Source organism: Misgurnus anguillicaudatus, chromosome 12 (assembly GCF_027580225.2).
Source record: "Misgurnus anguillicaudatus chromosome 12, ASM2758022v2, whole genome shotgun sequence".
Taxonomy (NCBI): Eukaryota; Metazoa; Chordata; class Actinopteri; order Cypriniformes; family Cobitidae; genus Misgurnus; species Misgurnus anguillicaudatus.
Window position 1 is genome coordinate 33,966,022 of NC_073348.2, and position 27,246 is coordinate 33,993,267.

The 27,246-nt window shown below is 38.8% G+C and overlaps 1 protein-coding gene across 8 annotated transcripts in view; it reads left to right on the plus strand.

The window, feature by feature from the left end:
* The window catches only part of msi2a (musashi RNA-binding protein 2a), a 219,068-nt gene that overhangs the window by 150,022 nt on the left and 41,800 nt on the right, over window positions 1–27,246 (plus strand). For all 8 annotated transcript variants that reach the window (XM_055207921.2, XM_055207927.2, XM_055207920.2 and 5 more), the window contains exons 8-9: window positions 15,285–15,367; window positions 26,455–26,569. In XM_055207921.2, coding sequence (XP_055063896.1) covers window positions 15,285–15,367; window positions 26,455–26,569 — 198 coding nt within the window. The remainder of the gene's footprint in view (window positions 1–15,284; window positions 15,368–26,454; window positions 26,570–27,246) is intronic.

The following is a 27,246-nucleotide window of genomic DNA, read 5'->3' on the forward strand; positions in this document are numbered from 1 at the left end:
TTTGAAATCATGTACAAAATAGTTCATAAAGAGATGTTTGTAACTGTATTCCACTTTAATTTGATACTCTTACTTTGCATTTACTTTTTTTATCAAAATATTTCATGACACCCCATAAGTCTAATTTCGTGAGAATCATTCGCTCGGGTCTCGTGTCGCACCTCAGATTTTTGGATCTAAGTGGGCCCCTGAAGACCCTTACTCTAGTTTCAGCAGTAACAACATAAACAAGCGGCTGTCGCGTTCCACACATAACTTCTGGTAAACTCCGCTAATAATAAATCACAACAAAGTACTTTAAACGTAGTTTATTTATATAACAAGCAAAAAAACAACACATAGATTAACTAGGAAACCATTTTCGACGAGGCATTTGTTCAAGAGATAAGTTTAGCAACTAGTCAGACCATTAAAAAAACGAAACCGGAAGTAAAGTTCAGATCCAGATGGGTATCACGTGCGTCCGATGATACCGTCTATCGTCCACTCTGGAACATCCCAGACAGCAGACCACTCGGGGGCCGGATCCGCACCGGATCCACACCAGAGCTGCCGACTTTGGCACAAATCTAGCCTGGAGTTGTCTCCTGTCTGGGATGTTTTGGGTCCTAGGTCTTATTTTACAATTAGCATTTAACCTCCTAAGAGTTTTGGTTTGTCTTTTTTTAGATTTCTTCCAGCTATTTTGGGGTTAGGAAAAACCAATAAATATAATAACCAAATATTTTTCTTTGAACATGAAGCAGTGTATTTGTCCATGTTTGTGTACAACAGGTTCCAGTTACACAGAATTAAGTATTATGGTCCAAACAACAAAAAAATGTGATGTTCACGTATGTGTCTTATGAGGTTAATGTTGTTATACACAAAACACTTTTTGTGTGCAAGTTTTGTCTGTATGTGTTGACTAATCTCACTCTATAAGAAGTGGCAGGTTAAACTGATAAATAAACAAAAGACTTTACGTGAGAATGACGTCGATCTTTGCAATAAAGCGAATTCCTACAGGCTTAGCCGCAGACCGAAGCACCTCCCGGTTTCTGAGCTCGGCGTTTTGATTAATTCAACGAATTATACCAATTACACTCCACCGGGGATCTGAACAAACCCAGCGAGCTGAGAACGCAGCAAAGTTATGATTTCAAACATCCAGTGGCATCTCATCGGTCTCCCGGGTGCGCGCGCGTTTTGCGTAAGTGGCCGCTCTGATCAAGGCCGGTCAACCGAGAAGGAATTCATTTTGGTTTTCATGCTCTGATTTGCTCTCTGTGGCTCTTATAATACATTCCAGTCAGTATTGTTTAAGAGGAGCCTGCAGTTATTACGGCCCCATGTAAACTAATGACTCTTAAATGTTATCGCTTCACTTTATCTAAGCCAGAGGATTCATCTCGGCGTCTCCGCTGAACAAACACAAGTGGTACCGTTACAGATGAACTGATCCATTGTGTGGCTTTTAAAACGCTCACACACACCGAGTCTAGTCTGAGTGCCCACCAAAAGCCTAATTAAGTTTAATCAATGCTACTTTATGGCGAGCTCGCGTGTGATTCACTTTAAATGTTCACCGCTGTCTGATTCATCTGAAGGGTTCGCTCCCTTTCTGTGCTTTTCAGAAGCACCATTGAAATTCTAATGCAATTACAGGAAGAGTGAATGCACAGATGGAGAAATGTGCTCACTCTCATTCTCTCATATTCTTTCATTCTTCTCACCTCTTTTCCTCCATAACCTCAGAAACATCCTTAGCTTTTGCGATACTAATCCAGAGACAATGCTCTTTCTGTTCACCATTTCATTTATAATTTGTTACATATTGTGTTTTATTCAAATTAACCTCTCATCTCAAACGAATAAATGCACATTATCTGTATCAGTCAGTGAACGCGATGTATTTAAAAGGGATTCCAACCCAAAAGAGCCTGATCCTGGCGAAGAGCCCAATTGTTCCACAGTTCTTTAATGATGCCCATCAAACTCTTGTGTTGCGGAGGAATGGAGATCCCAGATAGGGAATCTTTAAGATTTGGGACATATACAGCAGGGGGTTTTGCTGTTCCAGTAGAAGTTTATTTTGGTGGAATTGAAGAACTTAAAGCCACACCATACAGCAGGGAAAGGACAATTTCATAAACAGGTCTTTGGTATGAGTTTCTTCTGCTTGTAGATTCGCATATTTACAGTTTCAACTTGTCTTAGCACAACAAACATGATTTTATCAAACATTGAACATTTTGTATTCTCTATTAGGGTTGTGCCGATAGACGATAGTATTGTGTCATATCGCCAATGGCAAGCTTTTCATGGGAATAGTCATTATAGTTTACATTAACATGCGCATTGCATGCTTTTCTTCGCATGAGAGGGTTGTGGGATTCACTTTGCGCGAGAGAGATTGTAACGCGCTTAGATTCCTTTTCACACGCACCTAGACTTAATGTGCCCATTTTGGACTCTTGCTTGGACTTGAATGCGCGCGGCATTGACTCTTCTAGCACCTGAACGTGTAATACACACGGCTCTGACATTTCCTTGCACTAGCGTGTAGAGGGTTAAAACCAGCGAGTGTGCTGTTCCCACTCCCTGCCACACAGAAAATTTTAGAGCACCAGGTCTTTAACCCCCAGGGGTCCAAAAACGCAGTGCCGCGTTTTGACGTGTTTTCTTCTTATCATTGCAGAATCAACTTAAAATACTCCATCATTAATAATCATACACTTACGTGTTTGACATCATTTGAAACTGTGAAGGGTCCTCTTTAATTTGTGTACATTCACAATAACAACAGATCTTTGTGTTTTGTCAAATAAGGAAAATTAACACGCATAAACATTTTTCTCTCAAATATACAAACATGTACATACATCTAGCTCATGTAATATGGTAGCCCAGTATGTGCTGAACATAGTGTTATGAGACACTTGCCATTTATTATGTTTTAAAGCAACTGAAAAAAGACCAAATCTAAGAGCATGTCAGAACCTCTGCCAGTGCCCTAAAAAGGTCGGACCCCAGAGGGTTAATGACGCGATTGGATTAATGACATCAGCTTTAAGAAGGTTGCGATCATGACAGTGATGCCCTTTCTTCTTTTTTGTTCACCAATCAAGTGACTTGTCATAAAGGAGTAAAAAATGAACAAATAAATAAATTACTAAATTACTGCCCCCCACCAATACTACTGTGTATCAGCGATCTCACAGGCTGACGATAATACGATCTCAAAATGGGGCATAACGCCCAACACTTTTCTCTATAAAACATACCTGGATGGTTGTTGATCAAAACATCATTTCAGCCATTTACTTTGTTTTCATTATAGATTTGCATAAAACTTTTAAGAATTTAGACATTTTGCAGCTAATACCGTGTGGAAAATGCGACCACAATGCTTTCTACTTTTCTCAAAACGTTTATTTTTAACTGGCTGCTACGCCAAATCGTAAAAAACAAACAAAGAGCATGTCGTGCAGCATAGCTCTCTATTTGATCGTGCCTGCCGCACGTCTACTTTCAAAGTAACATATTTGCATGCACAAAAGATGCCAATGGTGAACCACCTCAAAAATTATTGCAAATTACTCACTAACTTATGTTACGCGACTTAAACAATTTTTCCAAAACTCCAAAAATCATGTTGGTTGTTGGTAGCTTTACATATATCGCAGCCACCGCACTAGCCATTATATTTAATTGTTGGAGATGTAGGCAAGTTAGCCAAACAATAATGACAAGTAAAACCTCTTATACTTGGAGCAGCCTTGTAGGAGGTGTTTCTCTTTCAGTCTAAACATAACGCGCCATCTTTAAAGAACGATCATGTGACTTTTACATACGCCAGGTGACCTAAATGCGAAAAACGTTTCCACTGCAGTTTTGTGAAATATTCTTTTTTCAAATTGCCTGAGAAACAACCTCATGCAAACGTAAAAAATTTTTGCATTGGAGATGATGGTGTAGTGGGCACTGCTCCGACATGGGTGCAGACACACGTTCCCCGGCCCAAGTTTGAATCCGGCCGATCTGTACCCCCATCTCCACCCTGTACTTTTCTGTCCTTTCCTTTAATACTCCCTATTAAATAAAAATATAAAAAATATAAAAACCTTAAAGGACAAGTTCGGTATTTTACACTTAAAGCCCTGTTTTCAAATTGTTTATGATGAAATAGAACGGTTTTGACTGAAATTTTGACATATTATGCTGGCCCGAGAATTTTCTGGTGTTTCTTGTACCACATCCCACCTCTATAATGGCTCTATAAGTGCACAGGACCAATCCTTCCTAAAATGCATTAAACTTTCATTCACAAAGACGTAAAAAATCACAGAGTGGTCAGGGGTGTTCACTGATATGCTCACACAAAAATCGCTGCAAAATACGCATTCTAGGTTTAATCGTAGTTTTTGCCTACTCCATTGACTTGTATTAGATGTGCTGTGAGGTACGGTATACTCCGTGGCGGGAACTTTGTTTGTATTCTTGCAATTGGCAAAGGTGGATTAGCGCCACCACCTGGGCTGGACTGTCTATTATTCAAGCTCTCAGCGGAAGAATATACGGGTGTTAGGCGTTTGGAAAAATAGGTCCACAAGTTTACAACGAATGCTAAAACACCTGTTGGAATGCATATTTTGCAGCGATTTTTGTGTGAGCATATCAGTGAACACCCCTGACCACTCGGTGAGTTTCACGTCTTACCGAAAGTTTAATGCATTTTAGGAAGGATTGCACCCATTGTAGAGGTGGGAGGTGAAACAACAAAGACCCGAGAATTCTCGGGGCAGCCGCATGTGTCGGGATTTCAGTCAAGGCCATTTTATTTCATCATAAACAATCTGAAAACAGGGCTTTAAGTGTAAAATACCGAACTTGTCCTTTAAAGATACCTTTTTGCGACATATAGAAGTTTTTGTACAATTTAAAGGCTAATGGAAATGCAGCTACTGATGCATAGTTTCTGCTTTTCTAGTCACTTATTCTCGTATTTTTTTTCTTTCTCTCTCTGTCTTGTGCTCTTGGGAGAAGGGCTGGCTTACATGAGAGGTAGAACCACAACATGTTTGTGCATCTAGAAGTAGGACACAGGAATGGATGGCCTGTGCTGTTAGCTGACCTACATTGAGACACAGACAAAATAGTTTCCCAGCATTCACCTGCAGAGCGTACACACACATACATTTGCATTTGCTTTACATGCAAAAGCTTTCTTACCAGATTTACTGTATTGTGTTTTTGACAATACAAACAAAACAAGACCTATAAGTATTAAATGTGAAAAGCAGTACCAAACACATACTTAAAACCTTCTAAAAGAAAGCTGTAGGATTTAGTTGCCGAAAACATGCACACACGCATGAGAGAGAATCTGTAACACGCTGATTCAAACTGACAGCATGGAAAGCCGAGATGAACCGGAGTAATCATTAAATTTATAGGGAATTTGCAAGCAGGTGGCCCACACACACACAGATTTCCTGGAAGCGACAGGCATAAATAAAACCGGTAAAGCAGCAAGGCTTACCTTCTCCTACCTCACCGGTCGAGACAGACACGAACACACAGCTGCGAGTGCATAAAATACAGCGGTTTATCCCATTCAGGGGTCGGGCCGCAGGAAACGGGTAACATATCCCTCTTTCCACCTGTAACCTTTCACCTTGATTCTCAGTGTGGGCCGTTTTGTAGGTCTTTGGCATTTGAATTGTTTTATTGGCTGTTTTAAAGTAAACATAACATTTGTATTGACCTTGTTTATTTTCTTCATTCACATAGCTGGTCTCATAGCACGATTCATTAGTCTGTGCTGTTTTAAATATAACCATATATGATGAAATATGTATGCAAAGGCATACAGGTGTTGGCGGTAAGGCAAGCTCGATGCCTAGGATATGTGTGCGTGTTGAACAGAAGCCTCTGGAAGCTGTTATTTATCTATGTTCTGATCCGAGCTGATGCCGCTATCCCCTCTTAATGGCCTGGATTCACTGGAGGGTGTTCAGGTAAATAAACACCCTCGGCTTTCCTTACCTCCCTCTCCTTTTAATTGGCTGTAGAGGCTACGGGTCTGATGTTGATGAAGTCAGCGGAGCCAACGACCAAAAGCATATTTAATGCTCTCAGTCTGCGACGGGGTTAAAGGAGCTCATCATATGGGATTCCTCGGGAAAACATAGCAAAACTTTTGTTTTTATTAATGAAACAATCGTTACGTGCTGGAGTACCACCATTGATAAATCACCTGACGCTCTCTCTCTCTCTCACTGTAATTGGTCGCGTTCGACATCACAATACTTCAGCGTTTTGTTCTGGATAAAGCTGTCTGCTAGCATGTTATTTATTCATATCTGCTGTTTGCTGCTCCTCCTCAGAAGCTGTTCATTTTGTTTTTGTCTTGTTGTTTTTTTCCTGCATTGTTGTGCTGTGACTGGGTACTCTGTTTGATTGACAGAGCAGGTCATGGCTTGATTTTTAGCAGCACATGTCAGTCTGATACACGTGTAGGTCACTGGCCTTCTGCTATGCAGGTGACCACCGCTATGGCTATTGGGGGAAAATGGACATTGATGTACAGCCTTTGTCTGGTTGGATAACAGTGATTGTGTGCTAAACAGCATTCACACGGAGCGCTAATTTTCACCACGATTAAAAACTATTTTTAAATGAATAGTTTTATCTTGTATTAGAAAAAATATGTAAACATCTTAAATATGGTACAAGTTGATTTGTAGTTCCGAAACAATAGTACAAACAGTAAAATATTAAATTGTGTAGAATAGTTTGTTTTTTACATGTACGTGAACATACACACACGGTTGAACGCACAGCATAGTTTATTTGACTCGTACGTGGACACTGACGTTCTAAGCATGTGCATTGCGACAAAATGCATCTCCTGTGCTAATAATAAATTTACCTATGCGTACATTTATACTATTTATACTATTTTTCTGACGAAATATACAAAATACAAACTATAGCTTAAGGGGCGATTCACATTTCGCGTCTTTTGCACGCTCAAGTTCGTTATTTCAAATGTAGGCGCGCGGTATGCGTTCTCATAATGGAAGCGACGCGGTCGCGACGCGCACTCTGTTTTTTCCAGGCACGTCCGCACCGCATCGAGTTAAAAACATCTCAACTTTTCAGAATGCCACAAGCGCACCGCAGGTCATGTGACAAGAACCAACCAACAGTCGCGTTTTCCGCGCGGTTTTAGATGCGAAATGTGAACCGCCCCTAATGCTACGTACACACCAAGCGCGAGGCATTGCGTTACTTGTTCTAGATTACTTGCGGGATATAACTTCGAGTTTTTCCCTCAAGTTGAACATTTTCAACTTGGGCGAAGAAGCGTTTGAGGCGAATAGCGCATGTTTTTGCCGCAAACACGCCGCCCATATCGCGTTATTCGCATTGCCCCACGCGAGGTCGCGTTTGATTGCATCTTTGCATTGACTTTGTATGTAATCTACTCACGCAAATCGTTGAACTCGCGTCTGGTGTGAATCCACAGTAAGACTTCACTTTTTAGAGACTTTAAGTATAGTTTGTCTCATTACACTATTTTTCTATGTACACTTACTACTTTTACTACTTATATTTTTCTACTTATATGATATATTGTGTAATAAATAATGCAAGATGAGAAGAAACATACAAGTAAGGGTATGCTTACATGACGACAATAAGCTAAAAAAAATCTTTAGAAATGACAATGTTGTCAAAATGATGCCTGTTCACCCAAATCCAGGAAAATGACTAAAAGCTGTATTATGGATGCCAGGCCAAAGCAGTAGTTGATGATGTCTATCAAAGATTGATCGCTTAATACGCATGTGCGTGATGACACCATTTTTTACAAATGTATGCACATGTACGGTACCGTATTCACAGGACTAGTCGAAAATTTAGAAAATTATTTCACAAAATCCAAGCCGAAGAACAGACATTTAAGCTGAAAAGGCAAGTTATTCAACTAAACAAGAGCACACGGAACAGCATGCTGAATAGGTGTCCGTCTGTAATTGTAACGTATCAGTTATTTACACAATAAACAATAGCATACTGTGTATCGTGTGAGACACATTACCCCCTAATGCTAAATGAACAGAACAAGCCAATGCGCATCAAGTTCGCAGGCTCATTATTCCACATCACTGAATTCATTGAATTACATAAATACAGGAGAAGCATAAAGGGGACTCTCGCGGCTGTGGACGGGAATGTTGTCTCTTGGTTCACATATGTTAAAATTAATTCATACTGACTTACAAGTCGCACCTGACTGTAAGTTGCAGGACCAGCCAAACTGTGAAGTGTGACTACTAGTCCGGAAAATACGGTAATTGCGTTTTTTTTAAACTTGCACTTTGAAACCCTTTTTTAAAAGTTTGCATTGTCATTGCCCCAAAACGGCATTGTCGTGTAAATGAATGGCCGATATGCATAAAAAGTTTTTAGTGTTGTGTAAATGACAAAACACATATATTTAAAATATATCATTTCAAAACAGGTCCTAATATGTTAGCAATTTAGCTAAATTCATGTTTAAAGAATTTTTTACATTTTCCCTAAAGCAGAAGGTCCGGTTTAAGTGCTATAACTTAATCTCCAAGTGTGGTCAGTCTGGTGTAAGTAGGTCTCATTGCGTCCAGGACAGAGGACACGACACAGCCCACCACATGTTTCCAACAGGATGCTAATGATTTCTCCCCATGTGGTGTAATCTAAAACTGTCCCACAGCGGCGATCGTCCTGTGTGCGTAATGGATCTCCATCCCTCAGTGTTTATTAGATTTCTCTCCCATCTGAGGCCGCACACACCAGAGCTCATCCTTACGTTAACCTCCCTCTATTAGCAGAGTTAACTGTGTGTTTTTGAGATGATGTTTTTACACTCTCTGATGTGCTTTTGCAGATGCCAGCTTCTCGTATCTTAATGAGCACGCTGGCCAACTTGTGTGTGTGTGTGTTTCTGTAAATGTTCTTGGGGGACTGCTTAGCATTTAGATCAATTTAAAAATCCCCGCATGAGAGTCGACGTTTTAAAATGAAGCCTGATAGCGCATGAACTTTAGCTGCCACTGCTTTTTCTCTCATTCGTCTTATGCGCGCAAATTACGGTCTAGTGAAACTTTCTCTCTGATGCGTTCTACTTTAAACATGTCTAACCGCCGCTAGCCCAGTCTGCTTTTATGCAAAGATCACTTAATGTCTCATTGATTTAGCATTTTAATGGATTTGAGCTATGTACCGAGGAGGAAACCCGGTAACCTAAGAGAGAAATACGAACGTGGGCTGATTGCTCTGTGTGAGATGCATTTTAGTCGGAACGCTGCTCGGAAAAAGGCTGCTAACACCTCTCGCCACCTGCGCCGGAGTCAAAGCAGATTGTTTGAGGTGAAGGGAAAGTTGCAAAGATGGAGAGAGGGAGGTGTTGATTGTGCTCAGTACCGCAGGGACGCTGTTGGTCTTAATAACCGTGGATGGCTGGTGCTTTAGCCATCTGCTGCGCTGAAGAGACCCTGGAGGGGTGAAAGCAGCAGGAATCGTGGAGGTCAGACTGCAGGGCCGATTGGTCAACAGCGCTGAGGACGGAGCTAAACTGGTGTTCGGTTTCACCGTGAGCAGCACATACAGGCACTAATGCAGGGAGACATCTGATATAGTGTCTGTGGAGAGCCAGAGCCGATGTTAATAATCGGCATAATGACCAAATCTATGCTGAAATGTTGTTGATGCTCCAATGATATAATAAAGTTGTATGTAGCAAACAAAACGGTACGCATCATACTGCTCTTCACTCTTTTATCCGAAGCTGAGAATAACGTCTGTATGTTTAAAAGCAGGTAGAAAGACAACTTGTGTGTCTTTTATACTCTACCAGGGTCAGTTCAGTTTCATAAGCATTAATTTAAACCAATGCATCAGTCTCAGATGTTCTCGCATCTGTCTGAGTGAATACAGCTCTGGTAAGTGCCACACCAGGGAGCAGACAGACCGCCACACTTAGCCGAGATGAGCATATGTTTCATCTCAAATGTGTTGGCTCTTCAGTGTGTACAGAGACTTGGACGAATCGCTGCGGTGTGTATGTGCGCGTGGGTTTGTGAGATTGTAAGTGTGTGAAAGCGAGTGGGTGTTTGTTAACACAGAGGTCAGACTATCCCACAGCCATACATTCAGTTATCACAGCACTGCAGCCTTCAGGCACCCGGTGGAATTGCATGATATGAATCCTGTTAGTGTGGATTTTGGTACTTGTGCATTTGGGTGCGTTGTCATCACTTCTCGGTGTCTCGTGTGTGTGTGTGTAAGCATGGAGCCCTTTTCACACAGAGATTACGGAAAATACATTCGATTTTTTGTTCATTCACACTGCCAGTTATTTGCCAATGATCTGTGAGTGCATTCACACACATACCGTAAAGATTGTATAGACACGTTACTTATTTTAAGTCCTGCACTTGGTAAGTTTTTCAGTGCGGATAGTGACAAGCTCCGTGATCTCTACTTCAGCCCAGTTTGCTAAAATTTCTCATAGTGAATGTTGATCTGTATTCAAATCCCTGTGTCAAAGAGCTGAACCATAACTTCTTGTCCTCACTACGACACGCGCCCATTCTGGAAATGTTACGGCAATGAATTCTTTCGGCCATCAATAAGGACTAAAGCAGCTGATAGGGTTTTTCTCTCAATACTGACAGATTTCAGGTGATGATCTGGCTTTCTATGCCATTTTGCACCTTGTTTTCTTCATGTGTTCAATACTTATTCCCTGTGTCATTTCACTTTATTTATTATGACTCAACTTGTATACTTAAATGTTCTGATTTCTTGGATGAATTCAATATTTGGCTTGATGGACATCTGGTGGAAATTGTGTGTCAATAGCCCACTTAGAAATCCCCTGACTGATGTGTCAAATACTTATTTTCCCCGCTGTATGTAAAATGAGTAATTGGCTACAGTGTGTAGGAGTATTTGACGTCTTATCTTTCATGGACTTTTATCTCTTCACATCTCAAGTGTGTTTCACATGCTGCTACAGTCCGCTGCGTTTGACCTCTGGGCCCGTGCTTTCATTCTGACACCCAGCTGACCGTTAGAGAAAGAGAGGGGAGACCTACGTAGATCTTTAATCTTTAAAAAGGTTAAGATAAGAATTAGGGTCAGGGAAAACTTTAGCACTGCCTATGAAAAATGACTCTTGTAGTTTCCTCTAGTACGAGGTGTGAGAGAGTTTGTGCAGAAGCTCCAAACATCTCAATTAGTCAAGAACTAAAATCATCCCAGCGGCACTTACTGTATTATTGATCACCTGTTGCTTTCTTTATAGCTTAGGCGATGTAAAGGTGTTATTAGTTATGATTGATTTCCAGGGTGAAATGAAGGATCAATTCAATTGTGAGCCTACCCTTTTTGTGATTGACTGTTTTCTACATAAAAGAATAATCTGACTTATTACACGGCTCTCTGGAATGCTTGATTCTGATTGGTCAGTTGAGACATTTGCAGGTTCGTTCTTTTCAAATAATAACCGCTCCAAATTAATAACGCATAGCCGGACTACTTGCACAAGTAAAATTGCTCCGCGCCAATAAAGATCAATAAAGATTACTGTCTGTTTGGCGCCATCTTGTGACAAACACTCGACAACCACGACAAGACACAGACAGCTTACTGAGACTGAACTTGACAAAATAGAGCATGACAGCTACGAAACCAACATACACAAAAATACAGAATGGGGATTAAAACTTCTCAAAGACTGGCTTAAAGAGAAAAAATGGAGACAGACAAGTATGAAGCAGAGGATCTTAATAAGGTATTACGATCATTTTATGCATCTGTGCAAAGTTTCGCGGAAGGATAAAAATGTTAATTTAAAACAAATATGCCAATAAAATGTTTAAAATTCATATTCATGTCCAGTTTTTTTTCTTATGTGGCAAGTAGCCGTGTAATAAGCAGGATAATGTAGAGGCAGCCGGTAGTTATTGGGAAATAAGCCCCTTCAGTGTGATACAAGACCCTATAACATGTTAAAATTGCCACTTTGTAATTGTTAGCAAACATGTGCCGTTTTTGGGTGTGCCCTTTAAAATGCAAATGAGCTGATCTCTGCACTAAACGGCAGTGCCGTGGTTGGATAGTGCAGATTAAGGGGCGGTATTATCCCCTTCTGAAATCACAAGGGGAGCCAAATTTCAATGATCTTTTTTTTCAGTGGTTTACCAAAGCTAAGTTACCGGGTTGATCTTTTTCACATTTTCTAGGTTGATAGAAGCACTGGGGACCAGATTATAGCACCTAAAAAGTCAGAATTCCATGATATGTCCACTTTAAAACATGAGCGGGAGAGCTGACGGGTTTATTGACGCGCACTAATATTACATTCAGGGTTTCCCGGAGACAATTTGTTAGTTAAGGTGGTAGGGTTGGGTGAGTGGGTGGGGCTGGGGCATGGCAATCAAAGGGGTGGGGCGTACACTAGGGGTGTCAACAATAATCGATTAGGCGATGCATCGCAATGCGTGCATGCACGATTCAGCATCGATGCAGCTAATTAGCATGTGATGTCATCATGTCGTGTTTGCGTTTGATCTAGTGTTGGCACCTGAAATATGTTTCACTTCTACTCTTTGATCTGTATCTGTATTTGATCTGAATTATATATCAAATTATATTTTAAGCCGAATTAAGCTGTTTTAAATAGTGAAATAAAAATGTAAATGGGAATCATGAAAATTCTATTTGTGGGGGCCAGTGTTGATTCTGTGCTGGGCCACCACAAATAAATCAATGTATGGGAAACACTGGTTATGTCACTGTTTATTTTCTGGGCTCGAGTGGACAATAAAGTTGTGAAGTTTCAATTACTTCCGGGGGCATAACAACAATCAAGATGGCTGAGGCGGAGAGAGATAACCCCGATAGACGTGTAATTAAAAACGCATCATTTTCCATAGAAAACGAACATATGAGCACATTTCGGATTCTACGAAGTTAATGGGAAACTAGACAAGACTTACGCTTTGTGTAAAATTCTCATCTCAGATATATAATTGTTATTGTCTTAAAGCTGCTAAGCTTCTGTTTTGTTGAGAATAGTTGCACTTGACTTTACTACTTGAAAAAAGTTCAGTAATAAGTGGTTATTGTGTGTTGGCATGAATAATTTTATTGCTGGGTGCCTGTTACAATAGTGTGAGTGACTGCTTGTATTGCCTCATGACTGATGAAAAATTTGCCTTTTTGTGTACAGTAGAATTCTGATGCATCGCAATGCATCGTAGAATCAAATTGAATTAAATCGTTACCTGGTGAATCGTAATTGAATCGAATTGTGAGGGCAGTGCCAATGCACACCCCTAGCGTACACGTCATGATGAAAATTAAAATATTTTTATTAAAAACACTCAAATAAAATTCTCAATTTTGAAGAACCTATGACAGAAAATGAACACATACTAGATATTAATGAATTAAATGTTTTTAACAGATACCTTAGCTACGTGATGAAGTGAAACTAAAGGGTTAATAAACACAAACTGAAGCATATGTCGTAGAACGTCTGGCGAACGATGATGGGTAGCGCAAAGATTGTAAAAACTGATTATTTTCCACTATTAATAACATTATCTTAAAGGAGTGTAACTACTGTATCATGTAAATAATGCACATAAATAATGTAAGCAAGAGCGTTCAACAATTATATTGAATCAACAGGCACGTGCAACCTAGCTAGCACATTGCTTAAACAACAAAATCACCAGCTAACTTACTTTAAATTTGCAAGAACTATAGACTAATACAATAACAGGCTTAAATAAACCCAAAACATAAGTCCACTTACAGTTCTCACAGACACACGTTTTATCAACTGGCTATCCTCCAGACACGGACCATTTCGGCCATGTGGCGCGCGTGCAGGCTCGCGGTGTGAAGCGCGTCCGCACTATTCTCCGAGATGTTTTATCAACTGTCTAGTTATCCTCCAGACAGTGACGGACCACGTCTTTCTCTCATTTCGGCCGTGTGGCGCACGTGCCCGCTCGCGGTGTGAAGCGCGTCCGCGCTGTTCTCCGAGATGCACTTGACGGCCTGTTGTGCAGCAATTATTTTTTTTTCGTTCTGTGAGCATATGAAAGTTGAGCAAGCTTATTTGATAGATTGCTCAAAACGTTGTGCGGCATGTTTACTAACAACACAGGCAGAGGTACTCTGATCACTGTAAGTTTAACACTACAAGTCAGGGCCAATATAAAAACAATGTGCTCAGTACATCACATTAGATCAATAGGCGGAAAGTAGGCGGTCTTTTGTGGCTGCTCGAACACATTCGACTACATGTGCATCTACACCACAAAAGCAATCTGGTCGAATTTGTGGTCCTGTGTACCTAAATGTGTTCGAAAGTGGAGGAGCTCAAAACGTTTTACACCCCATTTGCAATCCCCGAACATTTATGGGACGTGTTCGTGCTAATTTGTGTGAATGGGGTTAAGATGTTGGTTTAATAACTGCTATCCTAAAGTACACAAATACACAAATGCCAGCCATTAGCATCTTAACACGCACACACTTTTATCTCTTTCACCGAATCCCCTCTTTTCTATGAATCTTTTATCTTGTTAAATACACTGCTTATGCGAAAATGATCAGGATTGTGTTATGTGTATGTGTTGTTGAAAGTTCATCCTGTCTTTATAAACAAACAGTGAGGAAAGTGTTTATATTTCTCTCTGAATTGTTTTCTTTGTGTTCTCACCGTTGGCCTTCTCTTAACACCCAGGAATAGAAAATCATTTTCCCTTGTGAGCTACAGATTCGGCAGCAGACAAAAGCGTTTCTCTTTCTCTCATTATAAAGAAAGCACAGGCAGATCCTTGTTAAGCCAGGTTATACTTCTTATTTCATAAATATGAAAAAAGAAGACAATCCCACGGTCAGAGACGGATTCAGGGATCTCCAGCCCTGCATTTACATTAAAACGGGAGCTTGTTACACAATGAAATTTCAATGCAGAACGCTTTTTAATGAAATTCAGACGCGGCTCCATGAATCTCATTAACAGTCTTTGTGCTTTTCTGCTGTCCGATTTCCCCCTCATCCACCCCATCATAAGCGCGATTTCATCAGCGCTCCGCTTTCAAAAAGACAATGTCCATTCAGATATGAATTCTGTCGCAACCTCCGACAGACAGAGGTCGACGTCTGGTGGATCCGTCTTGGAAACGCGACTGACTGTTCCTTTTCTCTTTCTCTTTTTTTCGCAGGCTTTGGCTTCGTAACGTTCGAAAGTGAAGACATTGTAGAGAAAGTCTGTGAAATTCATTTTCATGAAATCAATAATAAAATGGTAAGTGCTCCCCAGATTTGCCAGTTTTCAATTTCTGAAGGTGTTTGCGGGATTAATATTTTATTTCTCATTTAACGGAGTCTTTAAATTGCACGCTTGTACGTGCCACAGTGGAAAGTGTTGTGCGGTGTCCAGAAAGCGTGAAATTGTGGACAAGTGTGCATGTATGTGTGTGTAAAAATTAATAACAGGAGAGTCAGAAACTTTATAAAGTTTTTGAAAAGGTTTTAGGACGAGATATGCCTGAGCAGTCCGGTATGACATTGATTTATCCACCCCATACATCATTTAAAAATCAAACTGCTCAATTTACAGATTTTGTTGATAGTATAAAGTCCCGCTTGCAAGGCTAGTTGTTGAAAACTATACAAACGGGCAGAAATGGCTGGATGAGCAGAATGATGAAAGGATGAGTTGATAGGAAGATGAGGAACTCCTCCTGGCTGTGCGCTGTGCCTGCAGGGCTCTCTGTTTTGATTGACAGGAGCCGTGCAGTGCAAACCATCGGCTCTTTTTTTTGAGGAGCTCTCTCATGCTGATACCCACTATACATGAGTGACCCGGGCCTGTAGGACAGCAGTCGGGCCCTTAGGGGAAAGAACTTGGTAGCTCGGAGTATCAGAAAAAGAGGATCAAACCCCTCAGATCTTCCTCCGTCACAGACAGGTTGTTTCTGAGTCCAGGAACAGACAGGATTTGGCTGCAGATTTGTGAGCACGGGCCCATGCGATCGATTTTTCTTTACAATGGTTATATAGTCCATAGGGCAGCTTGATGATCTCTCCAGCCATCCATTCAATGGCCGTCTAACTAACCCAGACTTTATACAACAGCACAAACCATTGATATTAGGTAAATAACTCTGATGGTAAAATAGGCTGTTTGTTCTTAGAAATTGATGAGACCTGTTTTTTGTCTCAACTTGCAATTTTGCTGACTGGTGAAGCTAGACGTGAGATGAGATGCTCTGAATCTGAATACACTCTGCATGCTACATCTCTCTTTACACACTGAAAGCCCTAATGCTGTTTGTACTCAAAAAGTCAAGCAATCTTGACTTAAATTTGGCCTTTTGGATCCATAACTTAACTATCTTTGTTCATTAAATACTTTGCTGCCTTAAAATTTTTTGTTAAATCAACTCAGATTTACAAGTCATGTCAACACAGATGAGTTGTCATAACTTATATAGTTGAAAAAAGTCAACTTAATTTTATAAGTTATAACAACTCACCTGTAGTTATAACAACTCATCTCTAGTCAAGATAAATAATAGTAAGTTGAAATGACTTGTAAATCTGAGTTGATTCAACAAAAATTTTAAGGCAGCTAAGTATTTTTTACAGTGCACTTATGAAACTTAACCTATAAACTTAAAAATTCAAGTGCAATTAACTTAAAATTATCAGTTCAAAATGTTGTGAGGAATACCCATAAGCCCTGGCACCTGAAAACTTTGAATGATTCAATTTTGGTCAAAAATAACAACTGATGGGACATATAAACAGTTGTTAAAGGATTAGTCAATTTTCTTTAAAAAAATTCTGATAATTGACTCACCACCATGTCATTCAAAATGTTGATGTCTTTCTTGGTTCAGTCGAGAAGAAATTATGTTTTTTGAGGAAAACATAACAGGATTTTTCTCATTTTAATGGACTTTAATAGACCTCAATACTTAACAGTTTTAATGCAGTTTAAAATTTGCACCTCCATTGACTTCCATAGTATTTTTTCCTGTGGAAGTTATTGGTGCTCTTGCTTGATTACAAATATCTTCCTTAGTGTACAGCAGCATTTTTTTACAGGTTTGTAACAACTTGATGGTTAATAAATAATGACAAAAGTTTAATTTATGGGTGAACTATTAAGTGTTTAAGTAAGCATTTGGCTGCATTTACACATTATACAATTTGTGTTCTGCCTGTAATATATATTTTCCATTTCCTTAAGAGCTAGCTGACTGTGTACATATTAATATTTCTCAAAGAGAAGCATTTTGACCGTTCAGAGCATACAGAGCATACTTAAAGGGACAGTTCACCCAAAAATCAGGGTGGTTACAATCAGCTGTGTGCTTTCCATCATTTATCAAAATATCTTATTTTGTGTTCAGCAGAATAAAAACATTCATACAGGTTAAGAACAACATGAAGATAAGAGAATTTTATGAAAGAATTTTCATTTTTGGGTGAACTATCCCTTTAACTCTTTCCCCGTCAGCGTTTTTAAAAAGTTGCCAGCCAGTGCCAGCATTTTTTATGATTTTCACAAAGTTTAATGCTTTTAAAGAAAATTTTCTTCTTTAAATATATAAACATACAATATATCAAATAAAAGAACAGACACTCTGTTTGAAAAAAAATCATCCTACCTTCATTTGTTCTCCTTTTATCACCTCTCAAATATGGGTCGATTTCTTAAAAAATACAAAATTTTGAGCAAAAAGTTGAGATAATTGACCTCTATCAAAAGTTCTTCAAAAAACTGCAAATTCAGAGCGATGATCAAAACATACACAGAGTTCTTACTGTTTGCCCTAAGGGTTTGCTTCTGGGTTATATAAGTTGGGTAAGAGCACCACCTGGTGGATAATAGCTGAAATACGGATTTCTGGAAAAACTCGTCATTGGCAGGGAAAGAGTAAATGCAAATATGCATGTGAACAGTGATGCCGGTAACGCGTTACTTAGTAACTCTAATTTTACCACTTTTTTTAGTAACGAGTAATCTAACGCGTTAATATTTCCAAACCAGTAATCAGATTAAAGTTACTTATCCAAGTCACTGTGCGTTACTATTTTTGAAATTTTCCTTAGTAAAATATATATTTTCTTGTATATTTCTTCTTGCGTCTCGGGAAGTGAAGTCAGGTGTGCGACAAGTCACGTTTTCAGCACGAGGACAATTCAGGTCACGTGTAAGCGACACAAACGTAAACAATGTACAATGGAGAGAGAAGAGAGATGCAGCTACAAAAACACTACGTCAATTAAAAAAAAAAAAAACATTTAGAGTCGTGGCACGGCGCAGACAGTCAAACTAAGAGCAAGTCCCACCCGGTGATGCGAAGCAGTGAGCAGGAGTTCATCCACTACCCAAACAACAAAAGCTGGACTTCAGTGCAAAACCAGTAAGTGTGGGAGAGTTGAAGAACGAAAGTAACAAAGCGATTTTCTCCGAGCCCTGATAACATCTAAATCTCACTATGGCAGCATATTAGCACATAACCTCTGAAAGAGTTGACAAATATCGCGTTATTTACTCACCGATTTCCACGTGTAGATCCAGAACTGTGTTTTCAACCATGATAAGTACATTCCAAAAGCGGTCTTTTTTCTTATAACGCGTTGTGTTTCTCGTTTCATGTGTTACAATACTGATAAATCTACAAGGTATATAACATCCTGAAGACTTCTCAGTTTTTCAAAATAAAAGTAAGTCGAGTTTATAGAGTAAGTAGATCCTGTCGGGTCAAAAGTAACGCTTGTTAGTTTTGTCCCGCTGCTAATACTGTGTATAATATGGTAAAAAAATTGATATTATTCTAATTTGATTTAATTTTATTTTCATAGTGTTCAAACTATTGAATTTTTTTTAGTTTCAGCAATTTAAGTTTGTACTGTTGGTTGCTTTTGAAACATTTGATAAAACTGAAATTTAAAATAAAAATGTAATTTAATTATTTTTTACAAAGATAAATGACAAAATAAGTTTGCAGTTACATATTAAAGAGGTCATAGTAATATATATTTAATAAAAACAAGTGTAACACAAAAATCTATCATGTTTTGTTGTGTTACTTTTGACCCACCTGTGTGTTACTTTCGTCCCTGCTGTCAAGGTCAAAAGTATCAATTCACTACTCTTGTTTAAAGTGAAATTATACAGAAGTCATTTTACATTTGTTCAAAATTCCAGCTGGTTTTGATAGACCACACTTGTGAGTTATTGACCACAGCAAAAATATATCTCTGTCTAAAACATTAACTTTTAAAATTAAGTTTTTCTGAAAATGGCCCCTGCTCACCCCTATTTATGTTTAGTGAAGTCAAGAAAGACTCATATATATATATATATATATATATATATATATATATATATATATATATATATATATATATATATATATTAGTTTTTAAAACACAACAGTTCAACTTAAAAGTCAGGAGATACATTGTTGACGTTACTGTTAAAAATGCACTTCCAATAAAGTGAGTGTTGGCAAAACAGGTTGTCATTTTTAATGTTGAGGCAGTGGGGGTGTTGGCAGCTACTGGAATGTCACTAACAAAGTAACTTGTAATCTAACTTAGTTACTTTTAAAATCAAGTAATCTGTTAAGTAACTTAGTTAATTTTTAAAGGAGTAATCAGTAATCAGATTACTTTTTCAAAGTAACTGTGGCATCACTGCATGTGAACCTTTAGAAGTAGCCGCCCGTCAGTCAAATAGCGTATGGGTTGCAGTGTCAAATTCAGTCAGTCTTAAACATTTTGTGCGATCCGTTTTTCCTTTTTTTATTTTGACTTGGTACTAAAAGTTTTGACATGCGTAATATACACACACTACTACAGAACCTCCACACAGACTTCCTGCTGTCACACCACATCACACAAGCTTCCTCTTCAGACTTTACTCTCCAATCATTTAATGTTATTTACAGCCTGTGAACAAAAGATACCCTCCCTGACCCAGAAAAAGCCTGTGTCTGTAGACACACACACACACACACACACACACACACACACACACACACACACACACACACACACACACACACACCAGAGGAGTCCATGTCAAGGTGAACCCACCTGAACTTCTCGCTGGGAGGAGAGAGAGAGAGGGGTCTCTCTCTATGTTTTCAATTGTTTCCAATGAAAGCGCAGCGCTTTTCAAAAAAGCCAGCAGCTAGCGTGTTTTTTCCGCGCTCAGCGGCGAGAGTTCAAAAATATTCAACTTTGGATGAAAAGCACAGCTCATCAATGTCACTCTCACTTTACCATCCAATCACAGTGGAGGAGGGGCAGGACAAATATCACAACAACCAACCAGCGCATCGTTCAATGACTGATACAAAGCATAAGTATCATAGCAACCAAAGTGCTCCACTGAAAAAAAGCTGTCAGTCGGCTTCTGCATGGCGTTTTCAGCCACGTTTAAAAGCTTTGGTGTGCACACCCCCTTAACTAAAGCAGTCTTATTAGGCATGCTGTTTTGATTATCTTATTAATGTGACATCACACAAACAAAGCCCTGCCCACAGCCACTGACTGACGAATTTTACCCAAAAGCTTTTCTAAATGTGTTTGTTTGCACATTGTAACGCAAAGGGGTTGTGCACTCCAAAACTTTTGGAGGATGCCAAATGCCCCACCCCTCCTCCACTGTGACTGGCCGGCCGCCTGAGAACTGACATTGACGAGTGGAGCTTTTCATCCAAAGTTGAATATTTTTCAACTCTCAGTGCTGAGCGCGGAAAAACCACTGAGCGCCGGTTTTCAGTGCAGAAGAAAACCGCTAGCTGCTGGCTTTTAAAAAAAACGCTGAGCTTCCATTGGAAACAATTGAAAACATGCGCCAGCCGTGGGCGTAAAAGCTTTGGTGTGCACACCCCCTAATACGGCTAAAGATACCATTGTCTCAGACTATTTTTAACTGAAAGCACTCACTGTCTACTGGTAAGTGTAAGGCATTTTATACTGTACAAAAGTCCCTAACCCCAACCATCACAAAAACCTGTTGGCAGTCTTTAATCTATGAAAAAGTACCATTTACTATGTTTTTTTAGTCACACTTCCTGTGTCCCTGTAAACCATGTTTATAGCATAATAAACATGTCATTATACACTATTCATGTCCCCATAAACCACATAGACCAACACACGCATTTTAAAGCTTAAGTAATTGGATAAATGCATTAGACTGGTGATTGTGGCATTTATTTCTGTGTGTTTGTAAAGATGGCTGTAGTAATGAAACAGCTCACTGTATTTAATCTTATGGAGATTTTTTTAATACTAGCTGCTGTAAGTCTTTGCATGCTTTCTATTTAGAGCACACACTTGACAGTACCAGCAGTGTGTTGTGTGTGTGTGGAGATAATGGGCCATGATGTTATCTCTCTGGATGATGCCTGGTTGGAGTGCTTGCTGTCCAGAATTAGACCGGTTGAAATTGACATGCTGTACAACAGTTTGTTCAAAACATCCCTCCTGCAACCTATTAACACATCTGTACACCTTTCTATCTCTGAGAACATCGATCTGATCCTATATACTGTTCCTGTAGAGCGCATATATGCCTTATGGACACAGACCAGTAGTGTCCCTGTCTGTCCTGAGCTATGCACATTTCACATATCACTCAGCATTTTAACACAATAAAATGATAATAATAATGATAACTGTAATGATTTCCACATTCCAATGAATTATGAAATTATAGGCCTATTTAATCTAAGCATGTGTGCTGCAGTTTTACATTTTAAATGCAGAAAAAAATATTCAATTGAATTTTGATTAAATATTAATATTTTATTCAAAAGGTCAAATAAATTACTTATAAATGATCTGTGATATTGTTCCTCTGTATTGCTGTTGTTATAGCTGTGGTATAAACTCCACATATTTCATTATTAAGAATTTTGTGATTATTGGTCATAGCGTAAACAGCTTTTGTGAGCAGCCTTTGAATTAAAGAAAAAAAGAGACACAAATTTATATTTTTTATTAATGCTGGGCAAAGATTAATCGCGATTAATCACATACAAAATAAAAGTGATTTTTTTGCATAGTACATGTGTGTACTGTATGTAATTATTATCTATATTTAACTACACACATACATATATTAATTTGAGAATTTTTTATTTATATATAAATTTTATATATATATATATATATATATATATATATATTACATTTAAATAAATATATATACACATGTAAATGTTTCTTAAATACATACATGAATGTGTGTGCTTGTGTGTATTTATACATAATAATTAAACAAAGCACACACTCAAATATTATGCAAAAAAAATCACTTTTGTATGCGATTAATCGCGATTAATCTTTGCCAAGCACTAATATTTATATTATTGGATATTAGAAATAAAACTGATTGTTATGAGACTGATGGTGTCAGATTTGACGCGCCACACACGGCCAATATACCTCATTTAATTCTATAATAAGGGTCCGGTCCAATCCTACAGTACACAAAAACACACATAATCCTTCTTGATGAAATCAGTAGTTAAGGATAAAAGACTCGAGTTGATTTTAAAATATTTATGAGTCTTTTATGTCGAGTCGAGTCAAGTCTGAAGTCATTTCAGGTCGAGTCTGAAGTCTATAAAAAAGCGACTTGAGTCCGAGTCACTAACTCGAGTGTTCATTTCTGGCCCACCCTGTAAAAAAAATCCTTGTTGCACCTAAATATTTAAGTTTAATCAACTTGAAATTTCAATTAATTTTAACTTTAATGCAATAAATTGGAAAAATAAAATGGAAATCACTTAAGCTAATTCAACTTTATTTTTAAAATATATAGCAACTCCTCATCAAGAAAGTTGAAATGATTTGTAAATTTAAGTTGATTAAAGGCGGGGTGCACAATCTCTAAATGAATGTTGATATTTCAAATCACCTAAACAAATACGCCCCTACCCCAATAGAATCTTAACCTTCTTTTGATAGACCCGCCCCACAGATACGCAACCCAGGCAACGATGACATTAGTAGACACGCCCCTTACTGCTGATTTTCTACAAGTGTGTTTTGGTACTCGGTCCAACTTCCTTTTCCAACGTGTTTTTCAAAAATCATGCACCCTGCCTTTAAACTTGTGTAAGTGATTTTTTTTACAGTGCAGCTGTGCAATGCAATGTCTGTGTGACACTCTGTGGAAGAGATCTACTGTGTATTGTGTGTATACTGTGTAATGTGTTAGCCAAGCTACACACACAGATAGACGGGTGTTGGGCATTCAGACAAGTCGATCAACAGAGAGGTCAGACAGATTCAGCCAAGTGCAAATGCATCCTGTTCATACTGTAGTGTCAGCACACCTCACACACACACACACACACACACACACACACACGCACGCACGCACGCACGCACACACACACACACACAGCGAGCATGCAGATGTGCTTGGTAAGTCAGATCTTCTGCCTGCTAAGCCTGTCAAGAAGAAAGTCTTCCCTCGTCTGACCCCGTTATGTTCGTATCACCAGAGAACGCCATCGCCTCTGTGTTTGTTTGGGTTTGATGCTTCTGCTTGTGTGTTTGTTTATTTCTCACTTTTGCCAGAGACGCGTTGTCTTTCCCCGTTACTCTCCAGAGAAATATTTGTCTGTCTCTCAGGCAGAGACTGCTGTCTGCTGTCCGCTCATGTGCTCAACTCTGGAGGTTAAATGTCAATCAGAGCACGAGAACAAGGGAACGAGAGGAGGAGGTGCGGAGGAGATCCGCAGGGCTGAATCAGATAGAGGGAATTTATTTTGCACTTTTAATTTATTTTATGTTAAACTAGTTGTTTTGCTTATTTTGCCCTATTTGCGTTGTTAACTCTTTCCCCGCCAGCATTTTCATGATTTTTTACAAAAGTCTAATGCCTCCCAGAAAATTCTTTAAATATTTAAAGATACAATATATTAAATGAAAGAACAGACACTCTGCTTTAAAAAAAAACTGTTTCATCCTACCTTCATTTGCTCTCTTTGTATCACCTCTCAAATATGGGTAGGTTTCTTCAAAAACACCAAATTTTGAGAAAAAAATATGCATTTTTGTAAATGACTTTTGATAGAGATCAGATTCAGAGCGATGCTCAAAACTGCTGTTTACCCTAGAACGATACTTTCGGGGTTTTTAGATTGCGGGAGAGCGCTATAAGTTGTGGATAATAGCGGTATTGCGGATTGACGAGATAACATCAATGGCGGGGAAAGAGTTAATAATGCTTTGGAAATTAAACATTTTTAGGTATGCACGTATCACTAGACAAGGGCTAGACTAGGATTGCTGACAGGGGCTTAATGTACTTTACTTAAAGAAAACCTCAAATTTGACCAAAATCAAAATTTTTTTACTTCATCTGCCTAAAGCTCGAAATTAGACACATTTTGACTCATTTAGACAGGACTTGTGACGTATATTTGGGCTAGAGGGGCACACGATTTGTGCATGTATGTAAAAGGAGATCGGAAGGAGGTGCATGGTGAGCAGATAAGATACAGATAAGAAAGAAACACATCGACACGGTATAGGGACTAGCAATGTAACAAAACTTGTCTGTAAAATCAAGTTAAAGAGTCGTTTTTTTGTGGACGAGGGTAATGAGAAGAAAAACAGGTTGTAATTGTTAACAATAATGGGAAAAAAGCATCCGCCGAATAAACTATTAGAAGGCAGGTGGGATTTAGACATAAAGCTTTTTTAAAAAGCCAGCAATTAAAATAAATCTAGAATGCGATGGCATGGGATGTACCAGGAAATGAAATGGAGATTGTGATTGTCAGACTCTGTGTTCAGTTTCAAAAAAAGATCTGCAAGCGTGTACCAAGCATGCCGCACAAGCCCTGAAAAGGTGAAGCCAAAATGTCTCGATCGCCCCCCAGTGACTGGTCCCAGTATAGGTCATAAACCCCGCCTCCCCATGTTATTCAATGGGACTTGAGACCAACTAAACAATTTAATTACACTTCAATTATCTTTTTTATTATCGAATCTGGTTTCTGTCATTTACTGTAGTTGTTATCACCCTGATGTAAATTCAAGTGTTTGTTTTTAAAATAAGTTTGTTTTTAGTTAGTTATTTAATGCTATAAAAACGGGGGTGTCACGTCATGACTGACAGCTGTAATATGCGCATTCTGCGAGGGCGGGGCCTTGATTTTGCGGCTTTACTTCCTGCTTCCTGCTCACTACTGGGCAGGACTGGTCCCAAATCGCTACTGCGCAGACTCAAGATCCAAGATGTCAGCGCCGTATCGGGACACTGGCGGCTTCACTTTTCACCAATGAAAGAGAGCGAACGGGCATCGTCCATCTTTTTTTACAGTCTATGGCGGCCATTCCCAAACTGTGGTCCGCGGACCACTAGTGGTCCGTGAGGGTACTGCAGGTGGTCCGTGTAAAGGCAAAATAAAATATAAAATATATTTTTTAAGAAAAATATATTTAAAAAAAATATGTTTTAAGAATATGTTGTACTGATGTGATGACCAGTTATAGTTTTAGTGCTAGTAAGCCTATTTAGAAGTGCAGATAAATTCAGGACTTTGTGTAGACATATTTTATTATGAGTATTATGAGGTGGTCCGCAAAAATTCTTGATTACAAATAGTGGTCCACACACACAAAAAGTTTGAAAACCCCTGGTCTATGGCGCGTACACATTCACACAAAACACATTTTTGACAAAAGTACATTTTTGCATGTATGAAAAGGAATGAAAGATTTTTGGTAAGTGAAAGATTTTTCCTGTTTTAAATGTTGCAGGATCTTTAATGAGCTAACAACACAATGGTACATTTATCAAGAAGTTTTTAAAAGATTGTTTTTTGTGCAGAAGCTGAAATGCTAAATTGAAAACTCGTTTGTTTTTATCTTCCTTTCACTTTTTAATTCTAATTATTTTTGAGTAAAGTAAGTTTAGAGACTTCAAAATATTGCATGCGATTGCACGAATAAAGCAATGCTCTGAATTAATTAAACAAAAGAAAGAAAATTTGATGTGTGATGCTAGTTCATAAAGTACACAGTGTAAGCCGGAATGAAAATAAATGGATGTGGGAATGGGGAGATTGTTATTGGATTGCAGGTGTAGCAGTGCTTTTATTGAAGAAAATAAACCTCAATTTATTTACAAGATATAACACTTTGTTCAACTAATAGATTTTTGGAAATAATAAAAGTGTTTTTATTCCAGCAGGGTTATAATGGAGTGATATATTCTGTGATCAATAAAAGTTACTATTCTCTTTCTTGTTAGGTTAAGTGTTTGATTGAATTGTATAACTACTTATTTTAGTCAAATGAAATAAATTCAGTTTTCTTCCTCTCTGCCTACAGGTAGAATGTAAGAAAGCCCAGCCGAAGGAAGTGATGTTTCCCCCAGGCACGAGGGGCAGGGCGAGAAGTCTTCCCTACACCATGGACGCCTTCATGCTGGGCATGGGCATGCTGAGTGAGTGTCACACACGGGCGAGGGGTCAGTTTAGTCTAGGTGCTGTGGGATTCTTCAAACCTGACGAGCAGATAAATGTCTGCATTAATGGCTCAAATGAAGAGGAAAATTAAGCTAATGTTCAGAGCAGCCATCTGCGTGACCTCTGCACCCACTAATGACAGCAGCACTGAATGAGACCACACACAGATTTATCATCATACATTTTATTGATTTCATAAACGATATAGATCATTACATAGTTAGAAGTGATTTATTTGTATTTGGCTTCTTTATGTATGCATTTATATTTACATTTATGTGTTTATCAGACCCTTCTTTCTATCTTTCTCTCCTGTACTGTTGCGTCTCAAAAGATTTCACCTTGAAACTGTGAGAGTATTTTTTTCGTTCTCACAGTTCCCCATACCTATTTTTTAACAAGCCGTACACTTTCTAGACATTCTCATGGAGGATGTTGAAGACAGGAGAAACACAGTGAGAGAATGAGAGCGTGAAGCACTTGTGTGAAAATATGAACTTGCATCTCATCTAAATGAAACTGCACTGAACAGGACGACCAGACCAAACTTTGTATTATTTGCATATGAAAAAAGGCTCATTATTTAAGGAACTGTACTTTTCTTATACGCCAGATCTCATTAAAGCTGCCGCGTTCACGCTTTTGTTTACCGCAG